Source organism: Cervus canadensis, chromosome 20 (genome assembly GCF_019320065.1).
Source record: "Cervus canadensis isolate Bull #8, Minnesota chromosome 20, ASM1932006v1, whole genome shotgun sequence".
NCBI classification, from domain to species: domain Eukaryota; kingdom Metazoa; phylum Chordata; class Mammalia; order Artiodactyla; family Cervidae; genus Cervus; species Cervus canadensis.
The window spans coordinates 27,663,565-27,685,972 of record NC_057405.1 but is presented as its reverse complement, the minus strand read 5'-3'; the positions used below and the strand labels follow the sequence as shown (position 1 = coordinate 27,685,972).

Sequence of the window (22,408 nt, the reverse complement as noted above, 5' to 3'; positions counted from 1 at the left end):
TTCCTGTCACTACAGCTGAGAGTAGGAGTCACGGCTGATGGAACATAAACGGTTTTGGAAAGTTAGACTTTGGGTGCAGGCATCTCAGCCAAAAGAGAAAGAAAGGGAGACAGAGAGAGGAAGGAAGGGATGAAGAAAGAAAGGAAGGAAGGAAGAAACTTGAAACCTGTGGTGGGACAGAAGAGAATAAAGCTCAGGAGAGCACGCCCAAGACCATGGTGATGAAGGAAGATGTCCTACCTGGATGGAGTTGTCAGAGGCAAGAGGCTTGGGTTGCCTTCAGCTCAGATCGATTTTCAAATGAGCCACAGTTTTGGGGACTGTTAGAAAGTAGCAAGACAAGTACAGGTTCAGGCAAGTCATACACGTGCGTCTGTGAAAGCAACCACAGGTCCTCTTGGCCACCCTCCCATGGAGGGAAGCAGCAATAGCTGCTGCAGCTTTGAAAATGGAAAGTAAAAAAAAGGAAAAAAAATTTGCAGCACAAAGTTCTGCAGATGGCTCAGTGGTAGCCCTTCTGAGGTCACCAGAATAGAATCCGCCTCATCCCAATTTAGGTAAATGTTCCTTTTAAGAGAAAATGACTGGTTAGACCTAACTGTCTGCCCATGAATGAGTGGATAAAGGTGTGATATTTTAATATATGAATATATGTTTAATGTATATAATGGAATATTATTCTGTCTTAAAAGAAGAGGGAAATGCTATCATTTCCCAAAACACGGATAAACCTTGAACCTGGAGGACATGCCACCTGAAATAAGCAAAGCGCAGAAAGAAATACCACATGATCTCACTTATGTATGAAATCTCAAAAAAGCTGAACTCCTGGAAGCAGGTGGCTGCCAGGGGCTGAAAAAGGAGAAATGGGGAGATGTTAGACAAAGAATACAGAGTTTCAGTTATGCCAGATAAGTTCTGGAGATCTAATGTACATTTTGATGACCACAGTTAATACTATAGTATGTATTTGAAATTTGCTAATAGAGTGTATCTTAAATAGTCTCACTACATAAAAAATGATAGCTCTGTGAGATGATGGGTGTGTTACCTTGATTGTAGTAATCATTTCACAATGTCTACATGTATCAAAACATCACGTGTACACCATAAATATATACGATTTTGTCAATTATAGCTCAATAAAGCAAGGAAAACAGAGAAAATGATTGGTCAGGAAGTTCTTAGAATGACTGAAGGAGGATTATTCATAGACATGATATTTACATTAAAAAATAAAAAAAAAAGAGTGTTTTCCACAGTGGTTGGAGGAAATTTAGATGACATTCAACTGTCCGAACCATACTCAGAGCATTTTTGCTTCTTAAGTGGCTCCCAGGAGTGGTGTTGATGTTACATCAGATGAACTTAGAGTCTGTTTTTTGTTAAGCAGGGCTGGATCTTCCAGAAACCAGTCTGAAATGTTTATCTCTATAAGTTTCTGAGTTTTTTTGAAAGGATAGACTATTTCTAATGCAATTTTAAAGAAATAATTTAAACTTCCTCTTTTGTAAAATCAATGGGAGTCCACTTAATGCAGGCAGTGATCCAAATGATCTTGACTTTTTGCTAGGATCCAAGAATATGCATAAAATTATCACTTATTCTCAAAGGAGGCAAAAATTTCCTTTGACAGAGGAATGCAGCAACCATAAAAAACTGCCTGACTCAGAAATCCTCGGCCGGATTTCAGAGGTCCGCACTTGGGATGAATACTAGGCGGGCAGTGAGTGACTCATTCCAGGCAGAGGTCGTCTGGCACTGTGCAAAGCTGCACAGAGATGCCCGCTACTCCTGGGTAGATCTCTCCTCTCAACCTGACCCGGTATAGGTCTAGTCTGTGAGATGAGGAGAGATGGACCACTAAACAATTAAGTGAAGGTTGAGGGTTTCCTTTCTTTTGAGTGGTGGAGTTAAGGTAGTTTTGCCTCTTTCTTGGAGGGGAGGAGAGAAATCACCCAGGAGTGAAGCAACAGTGGTCCTGTCCTGGCTGCCTGGAAGCAAGGAAGAGGGTTTTCTCACCAGGTGGTTGGCCTCTCCTGCATCTTCTATGACGTCACCTGGTTTCCTCAACAACATTCCCTTCATCCTATTTTGATCCTTCCCAGGCCAGTTCGTGGACGTTGACTTTTCAGTAGAAAGGGCTAGTCTTCCTGTAGAGTTCTTTATACGCTTAAAAAAGCAAAAGGCAGTATCTTCATAATAGGAAACTGCCTTCTTTGGAGAAGACTAGTTTGATTCTTAAAATGATCTTATTTGTAACCCTATAAATGACTGAGTTTAGAACTGAATTATTCAGTTAAAGGCATAACTTAAACGGAAAGCATTTTTTTGGGGGCATATTTGTCTTTATATTGAAAAGTTACCTGCAATTGGGTTAAATCTCTCACCTGTCACTTTTATCATCCTGTTTAGTTTCTTTCCGTTTTGGCTGGTCATTATTTCACTAATCCACACTTTATTTCATTTTTACAATAGGGCTTTACTGGAAAAGATGGAGCAATGGGACCCAGGGGTCCCCCTGGGCCACCGGTAAGAATGGAATGGGTGACAGTCATCTCCCTGTCCTGACTCCCTACCCCCACTTGCTAGGAAAAAGTTCAGAAACCTGACCTTTGAGGCATATTCCCTCTGTGCTGTGGACCGCACTGTTGAGGGACCTGCTTGTTTTTATTCTCCTAAATCAAAATCGGCTAGAGAAAACAGATGTGTTAAAATAGTCTTTCTGTTTAATCAAGTTATATTTGAAAAACAGAAAAATATCTCTTAACTGGTTAGTGCCCCAGTTCCTTCATTGTGTACATTAAGTGGTGGGTTTTATGATCTTGCTGGTCATTTCCTGTTCTAGAATTTTAAGAGTCTGTAGCTTATGATATTTGAATTTTAAGGATATTAATTACAGAACAGCTTTAAGTCATTCAAAGGATGTAATTCTTATTGAGTAAGTTTTCTAATTAAGATCTTTGGGAAAATTACTGAGGCCATTGACTCTGAAAGAAGTATCTGTATATCTGCATCCAGGTGAGATAGCAATTACATTGTTGGAGGTAATTGATGCTCTTCATGGCTTCTGGCTGGATAGGAATGATGTATGTTTAATATATATGTACTCAAGTAGAGTTGAAAATGTACAGTAAACTTTCATTTAAAGTATTTACTACAGAGATTAACCTTTATATGATTGATGAATAAAGAATTGTTTTATAGAAATCTGATGATTCCATTTTAAGGAAATTTTAGCTTTAGAAGATAATGTACTGACTAGCAATATTATAAATATTTTACTAAAATATGGCTGTGTGAAAGTCGCTCAGTCGTGTCGGACTCTTTGCGACCCCACAGACTAAACTATGGCTAAAGTTTCTTAAAGCTGTGCTAAAAGGGAGAAATTCTTATGGTTTTGATGGGGTTGAGGGTGCTGATACGATAGAAGAGAATTATGCTTTATTCGAATGCACCAAAGAAAAAAGTGAGTTTCTAGGCTGAGCTCCGACTTCCTGGAGGTAAGGGGAACTCCACCACATGGTGCTCAGATATCTTCTCAATTTCTTCCCCAAACAAAGTTTTCGCTCTTGTCTTTTGATGTGTTTTCTATTTTGATAACAGAAATAAACGAACAGAAATTGCTTTCTGTAAATTCACTTGGTAGCCAATTTACTAGGATCCCAGTCTGTGAATGGTGAAACTGATTAAAAACAGTATATGTATATATATTTTTCAAATGGTTTCAAATGTATTTTTCAACTATACACTCCATAAAGACTGAATAGGAATTTTCAAGATTTTTTTTTCTCCATGTTATCTTAAATTTGATTTTACTCTTCCTTAATATGCTGAAAGCTTTCAAAACCCTCCGCGCTTTGTTAGTTTCCTTCACATGGGATTCCTCTTTCATGGTAACCTTTTGTTTCTCTGCCTGTGTGTATCAGGGAAGCCCAGGCTCTCCAGGAGTCACAGGACCAAGTGGGAAACCAGGAAAGCCGGGAGATCACGGCAGACCAGTAAGTGGATGGCTTGCACGCCTAGTCATTCCGTTGTGAGTGATGAAGAGACTGCAAAACTGTGGCGTATTTATGTTATCTCTGCCGTAATACGTTTGAAGCATTTGTTGAAACTATGCTAAACCCATGGATTTAACTTGGTACTAGTTCTAAAATATTTCTCTCCAAGTTATAACATTCTGGGATGAAAACTGTGGTCATAGGGTTTCTTTAAAAGGAGAATGGGATTATGAGCCAAGACACATATTTCTGCACTGTATAAACACTCAGAGCTGGGTCAGCAGAATCATTCTTTTTATTTAGGAGCGGTATGCAGCTTAAGATAGAAAAACACATGATGGTGCATGGCGCCTCCATGGATGCTCTGCAGAAGTTAACCCTTTGTGAGCGTCCTGTAGCCCTGCCACTCACTCTTTGCCCTTCTGTTGAGGATGCTAGAGTATTAGCCCCAGAATTAAAATAATTTATCTAATCCATTATCTTACTTTTTTACACTGCCCTGCTCCAACTCATATCCAGTTTACCTATCTGTTTATCAGATGTTTTGGTTAAAATAATAGTTGAGCTGCTCTAATGCATATCTTCTATTTTCAAATTTGTATCTCCAAAACTGAATGCTTCCCAGGTGGCGCTAGTGGTAAAGAATCTGCCTGCCAATGCAAGAGACAGGAGTTTGATCCCTGGGTCGGGAAGATCCCCTGGAGTAGGAAATGGCAATCCCCTCCATTTTTCTTTCCTGGAAAATTTCATGGACAGAGGAGCCTGGCGGGCTGTAGTCCATGGGGTTGCAAAGAGTCGGACATAACTGAGCACATATTTGTAATGACTGTTGGGCTCCATATTCTTCCTTACAAGCTCTCCCCTATTTGTGTCTATGAAGAATAAATGTATTTTAAGCAGCTTTTTGTCTGAGTAGAATTCTGAAATATAAAAATTTATTTCAAAGGTCATGAAGTCCGACATTAGTGATGGCATGCCTATCAGAGCTGTTCTCTGAATGGAACTTCTCTCTTCTTAAGTATTGTCCAAGTTAAAAAAAAAAGTATAAACCCAAGTTAAAAAAAAACAGTTTAATGTCAAACTAACTTAGGGTAGAATCTTTATGTGACATGGCCTGCCTTCTACGTTTACATAAAATTAAGCAAGCAGCGTAAAGATGAAAAGCTTCCTGATATGCCTCATACTCTGTGTATACTCTAGCACATGACTTTATTACTCTCTTTTCATTAATAAATCATGGCAGAAACTTCACAAGAGCAGTTAAAAGTACACAGAACTTTTCAACCCATTCAGGATTCTATTTCTTTTTATAATGACCAAAATAGAGTCTAACATAAGAATATCACTGATGTAATTGATGGCTGCAGCTAGAAACCTGAAAGAAATGTCTACTTCCTTTACTTGAAATGAGATCTCAAGATACTGGCAATAAAGATGAGTTCTAAATCATATATACTAGACCAATCTCAGAGAGGCACTAAATTAAAAAAAAAAAGGGGAACAAAGTAGCAGTTAATGCAAAAAAGATTCCCTGAAATTTACAAAAGGCTCCAAGCTAAATAATGTTTCCATGAGAGTGGAATACTTTTGGTAAAGAGAGTCAGGCTCCACTTTTTCTTCGAACTACAGTTTGGTGACATTTATCTGGACGTTATCTACCCCGTTCCCGTCCTTTAACCATCCTTTTAAGGTGGTAAATTACTTCTCCTTTTCTTCTCTCTTCTATTTACGTTTAGTTTCTAAAACCAAAACTAGCAGTTGCATGTATAAAGGTCTTAGCAGGGAACTTAGCTCAACCACTGTTAGCTTGTCATTAGTGCTTGTATGCAGAGTTGTCTTTCTGTTAACGTATATAATACCTGATGTTGTATAGGGGATGTTGCCAAGAACTGCTGATGGAATGTTTTTATTCATTTACTCAGCACCCTTTGGTTGGTGCCTAACTGTGCTAGTTGGCATTCTAGGGTCTGGATAAAGCCATAAACAGGGCGAAGTCCTTGCCCTCACGGAGATCCTAGTGGGGGATACAGACCAAAAATGTAAATACATAATATAGTTTCTGGTGATGATGAGTGATATGAAAGAAAGAGGCACAGAGTAAGGGGTCAGGGGCTCATTATGGTGGTGTGAATGGGCTATTTCAGATGCAGCGGTCAGGGAGCCTGTCCGAGCAGGTGCAGTGAGGTTGGGAGTATCTGCGGGAACATTATTCCAGGTGTGGGGAAAGATGAACAAAGGCTGAGGGAGGGTGAGTGGGGCACGTGGATGGAACAGCAGAGAGATCTGAGCACCTGAAGCGAAGGAAGTGAGGAGAGGCGAGGTCAGGTAGCTGGGCAGAGGCCATCATGTGGCCCACCCAGCCCACACTTAGAATAAGTGTGATGAGAAGCCCTTGGAGCCGAGAGTGACATGGGCCGATTTTCCTCTTAAATTAACAGTCTGGCTTCTTTGTGGAGAACAGACTCGAAAGGGGCAAAAGTGGGAGAAAGGAAGACCAGTTGGATGGATGTTGAGGAGTTGAGGCAAAAGTCTTGGAGACGGTAAGATGCAGTTTGGGATGTTATCTGAACGTCAAATTTGTCAGTGGTGTGGGTATTCCTTTCAGGGGGTAGCCTGGAGATACACAGAAAGACAAAAACTTCTTACACTAGAAGGAAGACTTTTTCCAAGGTGTTCTTGTGGCCAGTGAGAAGCCTGACAGAACAGGGAAGGGGGCGGCAGAGGACGAGATGGTTGGATGGCATCACTGACTCAATGGATGTGAATTTGAGCAAGCTCTGGGAGATACTGGAGGACAGAGAAGCCTGGTGTTCTGCAGTCTATGGGGTCGCAGAGAGTTGTACACAACTTAGCAACTGAACAACAACAACAACAAATTCTGTAGTTGTGTTTGGATGTGGGACCAGCATTTGGGTTAAGTTCTTTGGTAATTGAGGCATGTAGCCCTTTCATATCCAAGGCACAAAATCACTAGAAGTTAGAGATGCATGTTTAGTTAGGGAATTGATGGAAGGTCTTACTATTACGAGATCTTATGGGTTCTTACTGGAACTGAACCAAGATTAACCTACAATAGTCAGCTGAGCTCCCTAGCCATAGTGACATGAAAAAAAGGTAGAATAGAAGCAAGGGCAATGTGACATGTGTTTCAGTTCCAGATCTCTACTGTGAATGGGCATCATAAAATGCAGGCACAATACATAACTTCTAAACGTGATCATAAAATGCACATCTCAGCACTATTTTGGAGGACATCTGCTTCTGAGAGAGGGAGACAGGGAGACAGGGAGACAGATTAGATTCCTTCTTACAGACAAGCAAAAGGTGAGTAACTTGAATGTGAACACGATGTGTGATTTTGCTAATTTGTTAGAAAATAGACCTTGCTGTCTTTCATCATGTCCATTCAGAAGTCATTTTAGACCATGTTTGTCAGTTTGTAATATCTGAAATTCCTATATTTCAGGGTCCATCAGGATTGAAAGGAGAGAAAGGCGATAGAGTATGTATTTCTTAAAATTTGACTTACAAGTTTATTTTGTGTGTTAAACATTGAACTCTGGAACTATGCTGATCATACTTACTGATTTAATTCACTAGGGAGACATCGCTTCCCAGAACATGATGCGAGCAGTTGCAAGACAAGTCTGTGAACAATTGATAAGTGGTAAAATTTCTTTTCCTTTGAATATATGCATGTTTAAGTGAATTGCAGGAAAATGCAGGGTGTTTTCTAAGATATATACTTTCTAAGATAAATGTTGCTATTTCATTTTCACAACCTCTTCTTTTTATACATTGTCAGTTTTGTATCCTGTTAGATAAAGTGGATGATATTTTAATGATTGTCATCAAGATAAAACAGTAACCCAAAGTAAAATAATAGCCCGTTATCCTTATATTCGGTCTAATACAAAATCACATTTTAAAAGGGCCTTTCAGTTTCAATATTAGGATTTTTTTACTGGGTATCCACTGAAGCAGCAATCATTGCATCTCTTAAGTTATGCTGTTTGAGTTTTACTAACTCTTAAGGAAGGAGGACCGTGGAGATTAATTTGATCCTGAAAAGTCCACGTTGATGGGGAACTTTCTATTGCCTCCTTTTGATTCACGGACTCTTTCTCCTTATTCCACGAAATTTATTAAGTGATAAGGCGCAGTGTCTGCAAACTGAGTGTGACCTCCAACTCAAGGCCTCCCTTTTCGGAAGTTTTAGGCCAGCTATCTCCCAGGGTGGTTCCGAGGAGCGCCTGCTTTAGAGTCACTGATGCTGTGTGTGAGAAATTAGTTCCTTGGTCACCCTAAATCTGGTGAATCACTCTTTGGAGATGAGACCCAGAAATTTATAGTGTTTGAAGTATCCCACAGGTGATTCCAGTTTACACTAAAGCCTGATTATCACTGCTGTAGGCACACACACACAAATGCTGTCATTTTTTAATTTAAAAAAAGGTTCTCTTTGAGTGACATCATCGGGCAAAACCTTGGGGCTTCATATCAGAAGCACGTTAAACTTTCACAAGTCTTTTATGTTTAGAGTAATGTTGATGGCTTACTAGACAGTATTTGGTGTTCTTATCAGGGACCATTTTGTCTGGGATGACTGGAGTGTTTTATTTTAGGGTTGGGATTCTAATTAAAATGTTTGCCGGAGGGGGCAGGAACAGAGATGAATGTCACTAAATACTAAGAGAAATCTGTTTCATGTTCTCATCCCTTATTTTAATTTTCAGGTCAGATGAACAGATTCAATCAGATGCTGAACCAGATTCCAAACGATTACCACTCTAGTCGCAACCAGCCAGGCCCTCCAGGCCCCCCAGGTCCCCCCGGCAGCGCAGGAGCCAGAGGAGAACCAGGACCTGGGGGGCGGCCCGGCTTCCCAGGCACACCAGGGATGCAGGGGCCCCCAGGGGAACGAGGTAGGCATTCTTGGCTGCTGCCTAGGCATCAAGGAAGGAATCTCTAAGTGTAGAAGCTGGGTCGAAAAGCACGTGGAAGGCTGAGCTTGGCAATGACGCTGGTCTTGTTTGGACAGCCCCAGAAGAGCCACGCATCCGTGAACCTGTTTTTCTTTCTAGGCAGCTGCAGGCTATAGAGATCCTTATCTTATCCAAAACAGGAAGATTTTGTCAGGAGATCTCTGTCAAGACAATGCCGTTTTCTGATTGTTGCTGTTAGCGAGCAAAATTGTTTCTTGGCAAAGGGAATCAGGCACTAAAACCTTATTAATTGTTTTGACTGGCAAGAGCTGGGCAGCAACTGAATGTAAGCTGCCTTACGATTTTAGATCCAAATTCTTCTGGTTCCTTTACTCAGGGTCTGGAACTGGTCTTATGTGTTTATTTGGCTTTAATTTCATGGTAGATAAGTGTAATTGAAGGAAAAGGAGAAAAACAAGATTATCTGATTCCAGATGTTTCAGCATGCTGGGGACTGACTTTGTGAAAGTAGTGGTTAACATTCTGGGGAAGACCTAGATGCTTCTATAATTCTGATGGTTTAGATGCCATCCTCATAGGGCCACTGAAGCTGAGGTACCTTTGAGATGTCTTCAGTGGGTTCTAATTCTTTATTCAAGATTTCTGTTCTTAATTACTGTTTCTAAAATAATATATTCGATGTGTTTGTTTTCTTCAAATAATTTTTCCCCTGACTTGTAGCCAGATTTGTTTCTTGGCCATGAACCTGGAATTACACAAATGTCTAGAAAGAATTTTGGCTTAGAAAGTGGACTTCTGTGAAAAATTGGGTTCTGCTTTTACTAAGGGAAATGAATTACTTGAATCAAGTATTATCGGTTCCGATGAAAACTACATTTTTCCAGATAATTTTCCCTCTGTCTTTTCCCATTCTATCCTTGCTTAGGTTTGCCGGGAGAGAAAGGTGAAAGGGGTACTGGATCTCCAGGACCTCGAGGGCTGCCTGGCCCCCCAGGTGGGTTTTGAGAGCGCACAGCCCTCCTCAGAGGCGCAAACTCATCCTGTTAGCTTCAGGCAGGCCAATCATCATGGTATATATTTGAACAAGAAGTTCCTCTTGATCCTCCTCATTTTTATGTTCTTTTTGTTTAAAAAAAAAGTTTCAGCACATTCTATTTAAGATTTACTCTAAGTGTAATATATGAGGGTCTGAGTTTTAGTGACAGAAAGATGTTGTTTTCTTTTTATGGGATTCCTTTTTTTTTTTTCCCCCTATTTGTTTTGTTTGGCCTCACAGCTGTTAAGGATGGCATCATTTCCTGTTCCTTCCGCTGTTCTTCAAGATGCTAATAGACTAATAGACTGAGGAAATATATCCTTGTTAGAAATCCTGACACATCCCAAGATTTCATTCACAGGTTTTTTTATTGAGGTTTTGGAAGGAAAGAATAGTTGTTCTATGCATTTTGTTTACTAGATTGAGAATGAATTGTTTTCTTCACCATAAGGTCCATAAGGTCCTTTGCAACCATGGTCAGCCCTGGAGGTTAAATCTTTATATTTGTGTTAACCACGAGTGAGTATCAGTAGATTCAGAAATAACATTGCTTCATACTGGTAATTTCTAAGGAAATATTTTCTTACCATATGCTAGAGACTCATCTGGTCTTGAAGTAGTGGAGGTACCAAAGTACTATTGACTGCCTTAGGAGATGCATTTAACAAGAGGGGCAATATTTGTCTTAAACCCACAATAGGTCCACAAGGAGAATCAAGAACTGGTCCACCAGGGTCCACAGGTTCCAGAGGTCCTCCAGGTCCTCCTGGTCGTCCTGGAAACTCAGGTATCCGAGGCCCCCCAGGTCCTCCTGGATACTGTGACTCATCCCAATGTGCCAGCATCCCATACAATGGACAAGGCTATCCAGGTATGTTGTGGCCCTTATAAGGACCCAAATTCACCTGAATTAAAAAAAAACCTGTATGAAAATAAAGTTCCCTAGGATTGAAGGAAAGTTGATTTGAGGATTTCTTGAAGATAGCCACTCTTTCAGTTGTGTGTTTTGATTATGTAGTAATAGTCTCTCTCAAAAGAATCAATGTTAATTTTATGACATTATTTCACTGATAGGAGTTGAATAATTATTTTCTCCTCCTTTCTATACTTCTGCATTTATCAAATTACCACATAAACTTCTCTATTTCTCCTGATAGTTCAAAGAATGTTATTGATTGATTTTTTTTTTTTTTTTTTGGCCTAAAGGTTGGGAACAGGGATTTGTTGAGTACAACTGTAGAATGCCAAGAATATATATAAAATTTGTTTTGGGAATCTAATGTGTAGGCAGACTATTTGATAACATAGTAGAGGCAATTGGAAATATTTCACTATTTTACTTTGTCCATGGAATTAGTGTTTTATAAACTCTGGGATCTAATTTTTCAAGAGTTTGTCACAAAATTCTAATATTTGACAATTTGACAATTACAGGAGGCAGAAGTCTCTTAAGCCTGAATTTGGGGAATATGGGGACAGAGGCAATATGCTGATCTAGAAATTAAAAAATTAATGCTGTGGGCAGTGGTCAGCAGTGACCTTTTTCATCAATGCACCCTCAAGCATCTTGCAAGTTTTAAAAATGATACTGCTGTTTGATATGGTTGGCTACTAGCAAGTAGTGCATGAGTAGTTGAATATCTAAATATCTATATATCTATATATTTATGTGCATACTTACATATGACCAAAAATAATCATATGAATCTTAAATTTCTTATGCAAACCATTCAAAAAATTGCAATTTCATTCTTTATAAAAGAAATTTGAATTACCTCTGCCTTCTGGTATGTATGAGTAACTTGAAATATATGGATATATACATATATAATTTAACCATTACATACTTAGATGAATGTGTATAGATATTTTTTTTTTGCATAGTAATTCAACTTTTAAAAACTATCATCTTTGACCTGTTTCAGGTTCCGGCTAACAAATTTTCTAAGTCGCCAGTGCTGCTTACAGTTTGAATACATGAAAATCCTGTTTCTGAGATGTTTGCGCACGTGCTTATTAGAAAATGAGTCTGTATGGAAATCTCACCACAGATCTGGTTAACGAACCGGGTGGACATCATAAAGGAGGGTGGAGACTCTTTATACTAACTTGAATGAGACAAAAGCAGTGGTGGTAGTTTATAAGCCTGATGCATTTCAGTAATAATGTAGAAAAATATTATTTAAAAAAAAAAGTTCAAACACAGCTCATGAGGAGCCTCGGTGGTGAAAGAGGCGCATAATAAAACTACTAACCGCGGAGATGATGCCATTTTGGGAAAAACAATTAACCTGGTTAAAGAGAAATACCTTATGTAAATAATAAACTAATTATGGCTTGTAAATGATTTGTATGTGATACTGTCCACTAAAATCACTTAACAATTCTACAATCAGCTTCTGCCTGCCGCTTGCTCTCTGCCGGAATAACATCGAATTAGAATCTCCTCATCTCTTGCTTGTTAGCGATGTGTCTGATTACCTTATGTACATGTACTCTCATTTGGGTTTTTGTAATCGCCCTTTTCAAACCAAAAGTTCAGACTCCCTTTTTTTCTTCCTGTTTCGCTGTTGTCACTGGTGGTCCTCACCCACCAGCTGTTAACTCAGGCTGTGGGCCAGACAGCCACAGAAAACGTCATGTACTGTATATTACTTGGTGATAATTGACTTTCCTCCAGAGTTCAGTTTTAAGGAGCCAATATAACTTCCCCATCACCTCCTCACCTTTCCCAGTGGTTCTCTGAACTGAGAAATTCGAAGTCATGAAGTTACTTGGGGATTTGCAAAAAACTCCTACCTAGGTTGGTTCTCTTTGGCCCAGTCGCTGACCCTTCCCAGGTGTTTGTGCAATAACTCTATTTACTGCTGGACCTCTGAAGGTTACAGACAAGTGCCATTTCAGATCACCAAATTCTCTCTGCGAATGGAAGGAATCAGAAGGGTGTAATTTCTCTGCTTTTGTAGTCATGGGATTAAGACTGGAGTGCAGTCCCCTCGGGTCATGGTTTAGCTTTTGGTGTGTGTGTATTCCTTCCAAATCATGCCATAACTGTAATGTTGAATCGGACAGAGCCCTACGTGCCCGAGGGCGGGGCCTACTTGCCCGAGCGCGAGCCCTTCATCGTGCCGGTGGAGCCCGAGCGGACCGCGGACGAGTACGAGGACTACGGCGCCGACGAGCCGGCCGGCGAGCACCCTCCCCACGCGCGCTGGCGGCGCGCCCTGCCCCACCGCCCCCGGCAGTGACCCTGATCCCGCGCGCTTGCGCAGCGCGGCCGGGCCGCGGGGAGGTGTTCGGATTCCCATTTACAGGTCAGACGGAGCAGTGGACGTCTTACCTGCCACGTTTCTTCCGGCGTTGCTTCATCGGAGAGTACCCTTTCTGACTGTTAGCGAATCTTGTTCCTGCAGGAAGCCTAGCTCGCTGCCCGCGCAGTCTGTAGAAATCTTTTGCCTTTGCCCTTGAAGTTGCTTGCAAGATCCTTTGTTCACAAAAGCTGCGGGGAGAGAACGTCCCTTGTGCCTTAATTAGGTAGCTAGCAGGCAGCCTCAGTGAAACTCTTAAGCACTTAAGTCCAGGAACCCAGAGCGACGGTGTATTTCGAGAGGGCAGTTTGTCTTTTCCAATACTTACCTGCAATTCAGTTACATCCCCATCCAAGCAGTTTCCCTCGTAAAACCAAAAAAGAGGGAAAAGTCACTCTATTGCAACTGTTTATCTTCCTCTTCTATCCTCTGTCATACATTAGGGCATAGAATGCTCTTATACATCTCTTTTTTAAAAACCACCAACCTTAAGCCATGTAGCTGAAGTTATTGTATCAACTGGATACAGTTCCATATTGCCTTAAACCTCCTTGTTTTAGACACGCTAACATTTATGCCAAATTGCAGATTATTCTGCAGAGATGGAATTGCATGTTTGTGTTGTATATTTAGTATGAACTTTTTTTTTCCAGAACATAATGTTTCTTAGTTATCAAAAGCAGTTGGAAAATGTTTGCAAGACTATGAACATAGAATTGCTGCTTTTATATTTTAACTGCAGATTGTGAATTTCACTGCCTTATATTATTTATTTCTGAAACAAAAGAGGCATTTTTCAATAAAACTACTGAAAATTTGACATGGTATGTGTTTTCTTTAATGTCCTTTGGGACTATTCAGGCCGTTGTTACAACAAACAAGTTCATGTCCTTGGATACGGTTACAAAGCTTGTTACTATTAAATTATGGTAAATAATGTTAGATTTTTAATGATATGGTGAAGTCATAGAAAGTAGTGAGAGAGCCTTTAAAGGCCCAGAAGATTCCAAAGGCTTTATTAGGAATGTAGAGGATGTGTGTGTTGGTGGAAAAACAACTAAGTATCCTAGGAGACCCCAAACAACCAAACAACCTTTAACAAGTCACATGATTTCACATGCACTTACTCATATCTCCTATACCATACTTTACCCAATAGCATGTTTAACTACAAAAAGAGTGATTCCTTAGTGATACCTTCTTTTTGTACCTTTTATGAATACAATAACATCATTTTAAATACCAAAGAAAACAACGTTCATTTGAAAGAATCAACATCAATTGAAGAAAGAAGTATTGAAAGAAAATTTTCCACAGAGTAAAACTTAAGGTTTAAATACTTCCTGGAGACCAAGATCAAAAGGACTAGATGATAAATGATTGCATTGTTTGATTAGGAGGTTTCAACCAGGTCACCGAATTCATAGTATTCACCTGTAATTTCTGACACATACAGTTGAAAGTTGAAGGAGACCCCTGAGACCATCCCAGTTCAAGTCTTCACTTTAAGTGGGGAGAAACACTCACCTCATCAGTATCAGATAGAACCCTGGCCTCCTATATTGCAGGCAGTGTCCTGCATTGCAGGTCGATTCTTTACTGACTGAACCACCAGGGAAGCCCTAAAATCCTAACATCAGTTCAGTTCAGTCACTCAGTCGTGTCCGACTCTTTGCGACCCCATGAATTGCAGCACACCAGGCCTCCCTGTCCATCACCAGCTCCCAGAGTTTACTCAAACTCATGCCCATTGAGTCAGTGATGCCATCCAGCCGTCTCATCCTCTGCCGTCCCCTTCTCCTCCTGCCCCCAAATCCCTCCCAGCATCAGGGTCTTTTCCAATGAGTCAACTCTTCGCATGAGGTGGCCAAAGCACTGGAGTTTCAGCTTCAACATCAGTCCTTCCAATGAACACCCAGGACTGATCTCCTTTAGGATGGACTGGTTTAATCTCCTTGCAGTCCAAGGGACTCTCAAGAGTCTTCTCCAACACCACGGTTCAAAAGCATCAATTTTTTGGTGCTCAGCTTTCTTCACAGTCCAACTCTCACACCCATACATGACTACTGGAAAAACCATAGCCTTGACCAGATGGACGTTTGTTGGCAAAGTAATGTCTCTGCTTTTTAATATGCTATCTAGGTTGGTCATAACTTTCCTTCCAAGGAGTAAGCGTCTTTTAATTTCATGGCTACAGTCACCATCTGCAGTGATTTTGGAGCCCCAAAAAATAAAGTCTCTCACTGTTTCCACTGTTTCCCCATCTATTTCCCATGAGGCGATGGGACCAGATGCCATGATCTTAGTTTTCTGAATGTTAAGCTTTAAGCCAACTTTTTCACTCTCCTCTTTCACTTTCATCAAGAGGCCCTTTAGTTCTTCTTCACTTTCTGCCATAAGGGCGGTGTCATCTGCATATCTGAGGTTATTGATATTTCTCCCAGCAATCTTGATTCCAGCTTGTGCTTCTTCCAGCCCAGCATTTCTCATGATGTACTCTGCATATAAGTTAAATAAGCAGGGTGACAATATACAGCCTTGACGTACTCCTTTTCCTATTTGGAACCAGTCTGTTGTTCCATGTCCAGTTCTAACTGTTGCTTCCTGACCTGCATACAGGTTTCTCAAGAGGCAGGTCAGGTGGTCTGGTATTCCCATCTCCTTCAGAATTTTCCATAGTTTATTGTGATCCACACAGTCGAAGGCTTTGGTGTAGTCAATAAAGCAGAAATAGATGTTTTTCTGGAACTCTCTAGCTTTTTCAATGATCCAGCGGATATTGGCAATTTGATCTCTGTTTCCTTTGCCTTTTCTAAAACCAGCTTGAACATCTGGAATTTCTCGGTTCACGTATTGCTGAGGCCTGGCTTGGAGAATTTTGAGCATTACTTTACTAGCGTGTGAGATGAGTGCAATTGTGTGGTAGTTTGAGCATTCTTTGGGATTGCCTTTCATAAATCTGATTTTCCTCCATTGTCCCCATCAACCACCAGTTTCTGAGGCTAGAATTTTGAGTCATTGTAAACTCTTTTCTCCTTTCAGTTTTCACATCCAATTCATCAAGTCTAACTGACTGAGCTCCTACATACGCATCTTAATCACCCCATTGTTACTACTCAATATTAGACCCTTGGGATCTCTTATCAGGAGTGTAATCGCAGTCTCTTAAATGATCTTTTTTCCTGTAGCCTTTGTCGACTTAAAAAAATGTACAACATGAGAATTGTGAAAAGCAAAAGTGAAATTTGCTCAATCCATGAAATTCTCCAGGCCAGAATGCTGGAGTGGGTAGATGGATGGCAGGCATGAATCCCACATGGCAAGCGGATTCTTTACCTGTTGAGCCACAAGGGAAGCCCAAGAATACTGGAGTGGGTAGCCTATCCCTTCTTCAGGGGATCTTCCCAACCCAGGAATTGAACCGGGGTCTCCTGCATTGCAGGTGGATTGTTTACCAACTGAACTATCAGGGAAGGTGAGTGAAGCTTTATCTGGGGCAAAATGAGCCCTACCTGAGAGGGCCTCAGCTCTGAGAACCCACTTCAGAGAGGCAAGAGGGAAGAACTTGGTTATAAGTGATTTTGGTGAAGGGGCAGTCTATGCAATCAAGTACATATTTTCCCATGGATTCCACTAGTCTTGTGACGCTTTCTTCTAGTCATGAGGAACAGTCATCACCAGGAGGGGTTTTAGTGCTTTCCTAGCTATAAAGAGGGCTTCCCTAGTGGCTCAGAGGTTAAAGCGTCTGCCTGCAATGTGGGAGGACCAGGGTTCAATCCCTGGGTCGGGAAGATCCCCTGGAGAAGGAAATGACAACCCACTCCAGTATTCTTGCCTGGAGAATCCCATGGAAAGAGGAGCTTGGTAGGCTACAGTCCACGGGGTCACAAAGAGTCGGACATGACTGAGCGACTTCACTTTCACTGTCGACTTAAAAAAATGTACAGCTATAAAGGGATACAAGAATTGAGCTCAAATATTGGCTCCTAAAAATATCTGACTCCTGAGGACCTGTTCTGCCAGCCCGTACCTCCTCCTGCCCCAAACACAGAGTTGCCTCATGTCTCCTGTCCACTCTGAACTCCCTCAGGGGGTGTTGAAGGTCAGTAGCTGCAGCAGCATTTGTGAGTCAGTCATCGTAGAGGTAAAATGACATGCCAATTTGTAATTGACAGGTGCAAGCCTGATGCATCAAGAGATCCGTATTCTATTGGTATGACCATTTAGCAGCTGTTTTTGTACCTTTACCTTAGTGCCCTCAAAGAAGTACACAGGCCAGTGTGATTTATCTAGAATGCAAACCTGACCTTGTCACGTCCTCTGCTCAACCCTCTTCAAGTGGTTTACCAATGTCTCTGCAAATCAGGGTGCTACCCTGGCACCTCCTGGCTTGACCCTGCAGATACCCATGAGAGAGTATATGCCTCCCAGAGTTGGTGGGTGGAGACGTGTCCTCCTCACCCCTCAGCACTGTTTCCAGGCCAACAGTCCTTCCTTCTGTAAAGTCCCTTTATTCTTTGGGGTTCATACCCAGCTTCCCATAACTGTCATATAATTTCATTGTGTTCAGTTCAGTTCAGTTCAGTTCAGTCACTCAGTTGTGTCCGACTCTTTGCGATCCCATGAGCTGCAGCATGCCAGGCCTCCCTGTCCGTCACCAACTCCCAGAGCCCACCCAAACTCATGTCCATTGAGTTGGTGATGCCATCCAACCTTCTCATCCTCTGTCATCCCCTTCTTTCTCCTCCTGCCCTCAATCTTTCCCGGCACCAGGGTCTTTTCAAATGAGTCAATTCTTCCCATCAGGTGGCCAAAGTATTGGAGTTTTAGCTTCAACATCAGTCCTTCCAATGAACACCCAGGACTGATCACCTTTAGGATGGACTGGTTGGATCTCCTCGCAGTCCAAGGGACTCTCAAGAGTCTTCTCCAATCCCACAGTTCAAAGGCATCACTTCTGCACTCAGCTTTCTTTATAGTCCAACTCTCACACTGATACATGACCACTGGAAAAACCATAGCCTTGACTAGATGGAGCTTTGTTGGCCAAGTAATGTCTCTGCTTTTTAATATGCTATCTAGGTTGGTCATAACTTTCCTTCCAAGGAGCAAGCATCTTTTAATTTCAGGGCTGCAATTACCATCTGCAGTGACATTGGAGCCCCCAAAAATAAAGTCTCTCACTGTTCCCACTGTTTCCCCATCTATTTCCCATGAAGTGATGGGACCAGATGCCATGATCTTAGTTTTCTGAATGTTGAGCTTTAAGCCAACTTTTTCACTCTGCTCTTTCACTTTCATCAAGAGGCTCTTTAGTTCTTCTTCACTTTCTGCCATAAGGGTGGTGTCATCTGCATATCTGAGGTTATTGATATTTCTCCCAGCAATCTTGATTCCAGCTTGTGCTTCCTCCACCCCAATCAGTAGGAGTTTTAGTAGAGGGCCATCAGTGTTTTTATCCACCCTAGCGTCTGCCATCTTCTGGGTGTCTTAAGCATCCATGTTTGATGACAAATATAACATTATCTCAGCTATTTGACCTTTTCATCTTCACAATCATTTTTTTTTTTTTTTAATCTCAGCTCCTCGGTCTCTTGAAGTTCTTGGACTTGAATCAAACTGCCACTACTTTGAAATCATTGATTTAGACAGGCCACTCTTCTTCAGTTTCTAGGCCACCAACTCAAGTACCCCCACTGGAGCCCTTTTCAAGCTTCATCATGACACAGTGCTGTGAAGCATCTATGATCTTCCATCCATCAGCACCTCCTCATCTTCACTCTCTTTACCCACTTTGGATTTCATGTCTTGGTAACATACCCAGTTTAATGAACTGCCTGAACTCCAAGTTTACTTTCCTCTATTTTTCAGTTATGTTCTGTTGGATATTATTTTTCTGTCCCTTCACATGCCTTATACAAAACCCATTGCTTTTAGATTATTTCAAGCATGAATACTTGAAATAATGCATGAATAAGCATGGATACTCCAGTCCAGTCCCATGTAATTTAATCCACTTGAAAACATTAATCTCAAATCTAATTTAGTATTCCTTTTCCTTTCTATCTTGAAGTCAGAAATTAGGACTTGAACTGTAGAGACAGTATGCCAGTGCTTTCACTCAGCTTCTTCAGAGTTCAGCTAGGGGATGAGAACTAGAGAAAAAGGAGGTTAAGATTGTCTCCACTTAATGTGTGCTATTAGAGTCCTCTCTTGAATGTCAATGCTCACTGCATGATGGTGCCCATATGCTACTCCTGTTATTGGGGACCTGTGTTTGCCCTCCAGAGGAGCCTTCTGGGTCTCTGTCCACTACCAGTTATCTCTAGAATGGTCAGTCCCAACCCCCCTCAGCCTCTTGTCTCTATGGAATATTTTATAGCTACTTGCTTCTCAGATCCTCTCCCCAAACCTAAAGTCTTATTAGGGGGGATTCTAGTAAGATGGCTCAAGTTTGGGTACCTGTTTGACCACAGGAGACTCAGGCTTCCTTGTCAAGCCAAATGAAAAATGGAAGTCTGCTTCCACAAATATGACATCTTGTTTCCTTGCTGCCTCCCATGCCTTTCCCCCCATTCAAGCACGTAGGCATGTAAGTTAGGTCAGCAAGTTCACTGTGTAATACATAACCACTGGTGGAATAACATGTTCTTCTTGAAGACACACCTCAGTCTCTGTGAACTGTTTTCATAGCGCTTTTCTCATGTGGCTCACTGGGTGAAGGTTTGAAGCACTCTTTCTATAATAGAAAGTAAAAGCCCCAACTCTCTACCCTATACCAATGTTTTCCTGCTTCCATGGATTCTTCTTGATTTTTTCTTTTGCAAATGTAGACTGCTTGGGTGTGATGGAGTCTCAGTTTGGATGGCAGAGCCAGTTCTATAAATTCTTGGAAGTCCCAAATGGAATGTGCTTTATGACTCTCTCTAGACCACGGGTGGTACTTAATGGTTATTTTTATCTTTATGGCCATCTGTCAACTTCTGAGTCAAAAGGAAAAGTCCCATTTAATAGCCCAATTATCCAGATGAGCCAAACTCCTTTGCTCCTTTTTTCTTCTGTCATACCTATACATTAAAACCTTAACTCCAGATTATCCCAACTGTTTGGGATCACCATGACTATACCCAGGGTACTTAGCACAGTAGGGCAAAATCAGACTTTGGTCAAGTCTGTAAATTCATTATGACCAACCTCAACTTGCCTGACAACAGAGTAATTTGACTAGCCATATTCTCAATTCTTTTCAAAAATTTCCAAATTCCAACCCCATACCTCATCCTGTTCACATGATTTCTTGTTACTCCTCATAGAAACAGCTATTTCATATTGAAATGAGAAGCCAAACTAGAACCTCACTTTTCTAGCACCAAGGTTACAAAACCACTTGCCTCTGGACTCACCCTTTTCTCCTGTTTCAACGAAAGGAACATCTCTACTCTTTGAACTCTGAATCCCTTTTTATTCCTTCCACAGATTTGGATTAAGCAACTAGGCAGTGGTAGGCACTGTTAGAAATGGTGCTGGGGTTCTATAGTGAATATAGGAAAGAATAGGCAAAATCCTTACCCTCTTGGGGCTCATATTTTTTGGAGTGAGATTTTGTATATGCTTTACTTATTAGTGTTACCTAATAAAGTAAAATAAAGTAAAGTTAGAGGATGATAAGTGCTCTGGAGGAAGGTAGAGCAGGGCTAAAGGATAGATATGCTGGGTGTAGGTTCTGGTTTAGGTAGGGTGGTAGAATATGCTTCTTTGAACAGGGACCTGAATGAAGGTGCCAGAAAGCATGAAACTGAAATCTGACTGACAGTTGTATAATCTGGATACTTTCCTAATTATATAGATTACCAGGCATATTCCTAGAGCTGTAGTGCTTGACTTCTGCCTACCCATCTGGGGAATTAAAAAAAAAATCTTCATGTCTGAATACTACCCTCATAAATTCTGGTTAATTGGACTAGGATGAGGTCTGATGATAAGGATTTTTGAGAGTCCCCAGGTAATTAAGAAGTAAAGCTAATGAGACTAACTAAAAGACCTAGAGATTCTGATCCTGCATGTTGGAGATGGAGGCGTAAGAACACATATAATTTAAATATATTCTTCAGGTGAGTCATATTATCAGCCAGAATGGGAAAATTTTACACACTCTCTTTTTGATTTTGGATATAATTTTTATTCCAAAACTGTATTTCTAGCCCAGATTTTGCTTCTGATCCTCAAGGCATGTGTATCCAATTGCCTTGATATGTCTTTCATTGGACGTTTTACAAGCATTTCAAGTTTGTTATGCATGAAGTGAAATCCCTCACTCTCTTTTCCACACTGTCTTCTTTCTGCAAGTTCCTTGCTTTGGCAAGTGGCTCCACCACCCTCTCAGTTGTTTAGCCCACAACCCAGGGACTGACATGATTTATCTTTTTCTCACCTCCTACATCCCATCAATCACCAAATCCTTGGGCGTCTTTCTGTTTCCTGAGCATCTTTCAGCCGCTCACCTCCATGTAACCCCACTGTCATTCTCTCCCTGTGGGCCCTGGGGTCTTGTCTGGATTCCTCTGAAGTCTTCCACCTGATGTCTTTCCATTTGTTCCACTTTTCTCCCTTCAATCCACTTTTCTCACAGCTTAACAGCCAGAATGATTGTGAAGAATGCAAATCTGGTCATATCATGGCATTTCTTAAATTTTTGGTGGTATCAAGTTCGGAAACCTTATCAAGACTTAGGTGCCAAGGATCTGGGCTCCTCCTACTTTTGCCATCATGATACCTCATTTATCTCAGTTGATTTTCCCCAACTACACCGAACTTCCTGCTCTAATCCTTCTTAATCATGAGCCTTCATGGGCGCTATTTCTTTTATCTGTAAACTGCTCTTTTGATTTTGTCATGTCTTATTTATCCTTTAATTTGATGTTGAAATAATCACTTCCTTTTAGATACCTGTTTGTCACTTTCAAAGTTCAAGATCTTACAGCATGAATTAATACCACTTATGTTCCCTTTGATGTGTGTGTGTGTTAGTTGCTGTCGTGTCTGACTCTTTGCCATCCCATGGACTGTAGCCCATCAGGCTCCTCTGTCCATGGAATTCTCCAGGCAAGAATACTGGAG

At 41.1% G+C, this 22,408-nt stretch overlaps 1 protein-coding gene across 3 annotated transcripts in view; it reads left to right on the top strand.

The window, feature by feature from the left end:
* COL12A1 (collagen type XII alpha 1 chain) overlaps window positions 1–14,111 on the top strand; it is a 117,399-nt gene extending 103,288 nt beyond the window's left edge. For 2 of the 3 annotated variants that reach the window (XM_043439013.1, XM_043439011.1), the window contains 8 exons: window positions 2,479–2,532; window positions 3,930–4,001; window positions 7,468–7,503; window positions 7,602–7,668; window positions 8,738–8,926; window positions 9,873–9,941; window positions 10,684–10,854; window positions 13,056–14,111. In XM_043439013.1, the coding sequence (XP_043294948.1) occupies window positions 2,479–2,532; window positions 3,930–4,001; window positions 7,468–7,503; window positions 7,602–7,668; window positions 8,738–8,926; window positions 9,873–9,941; window positions 10,684–10,854; window positions 13,056–13,231 (834 nt within the window). In that variant the 3' untranslated portion in view covers window positions 13,232–14,111. Of the gene's footprint in view, window positions 1–2,478; window positions 2,533–3,929; window positions 4,002–7,467; window positions 7,504–7,601; window positions 7,669–8,737; window positions 8,927–9,872; window positions 9,942–10,683; window positions 10,855–11,908 lie in introns of all 3 variants that reach the window. The other variant, XM_043439012.1, reaches the window with a different exon arrangement.
* Window positions 14,112–22,408: the final 8,297 nt, after the last annotated feature.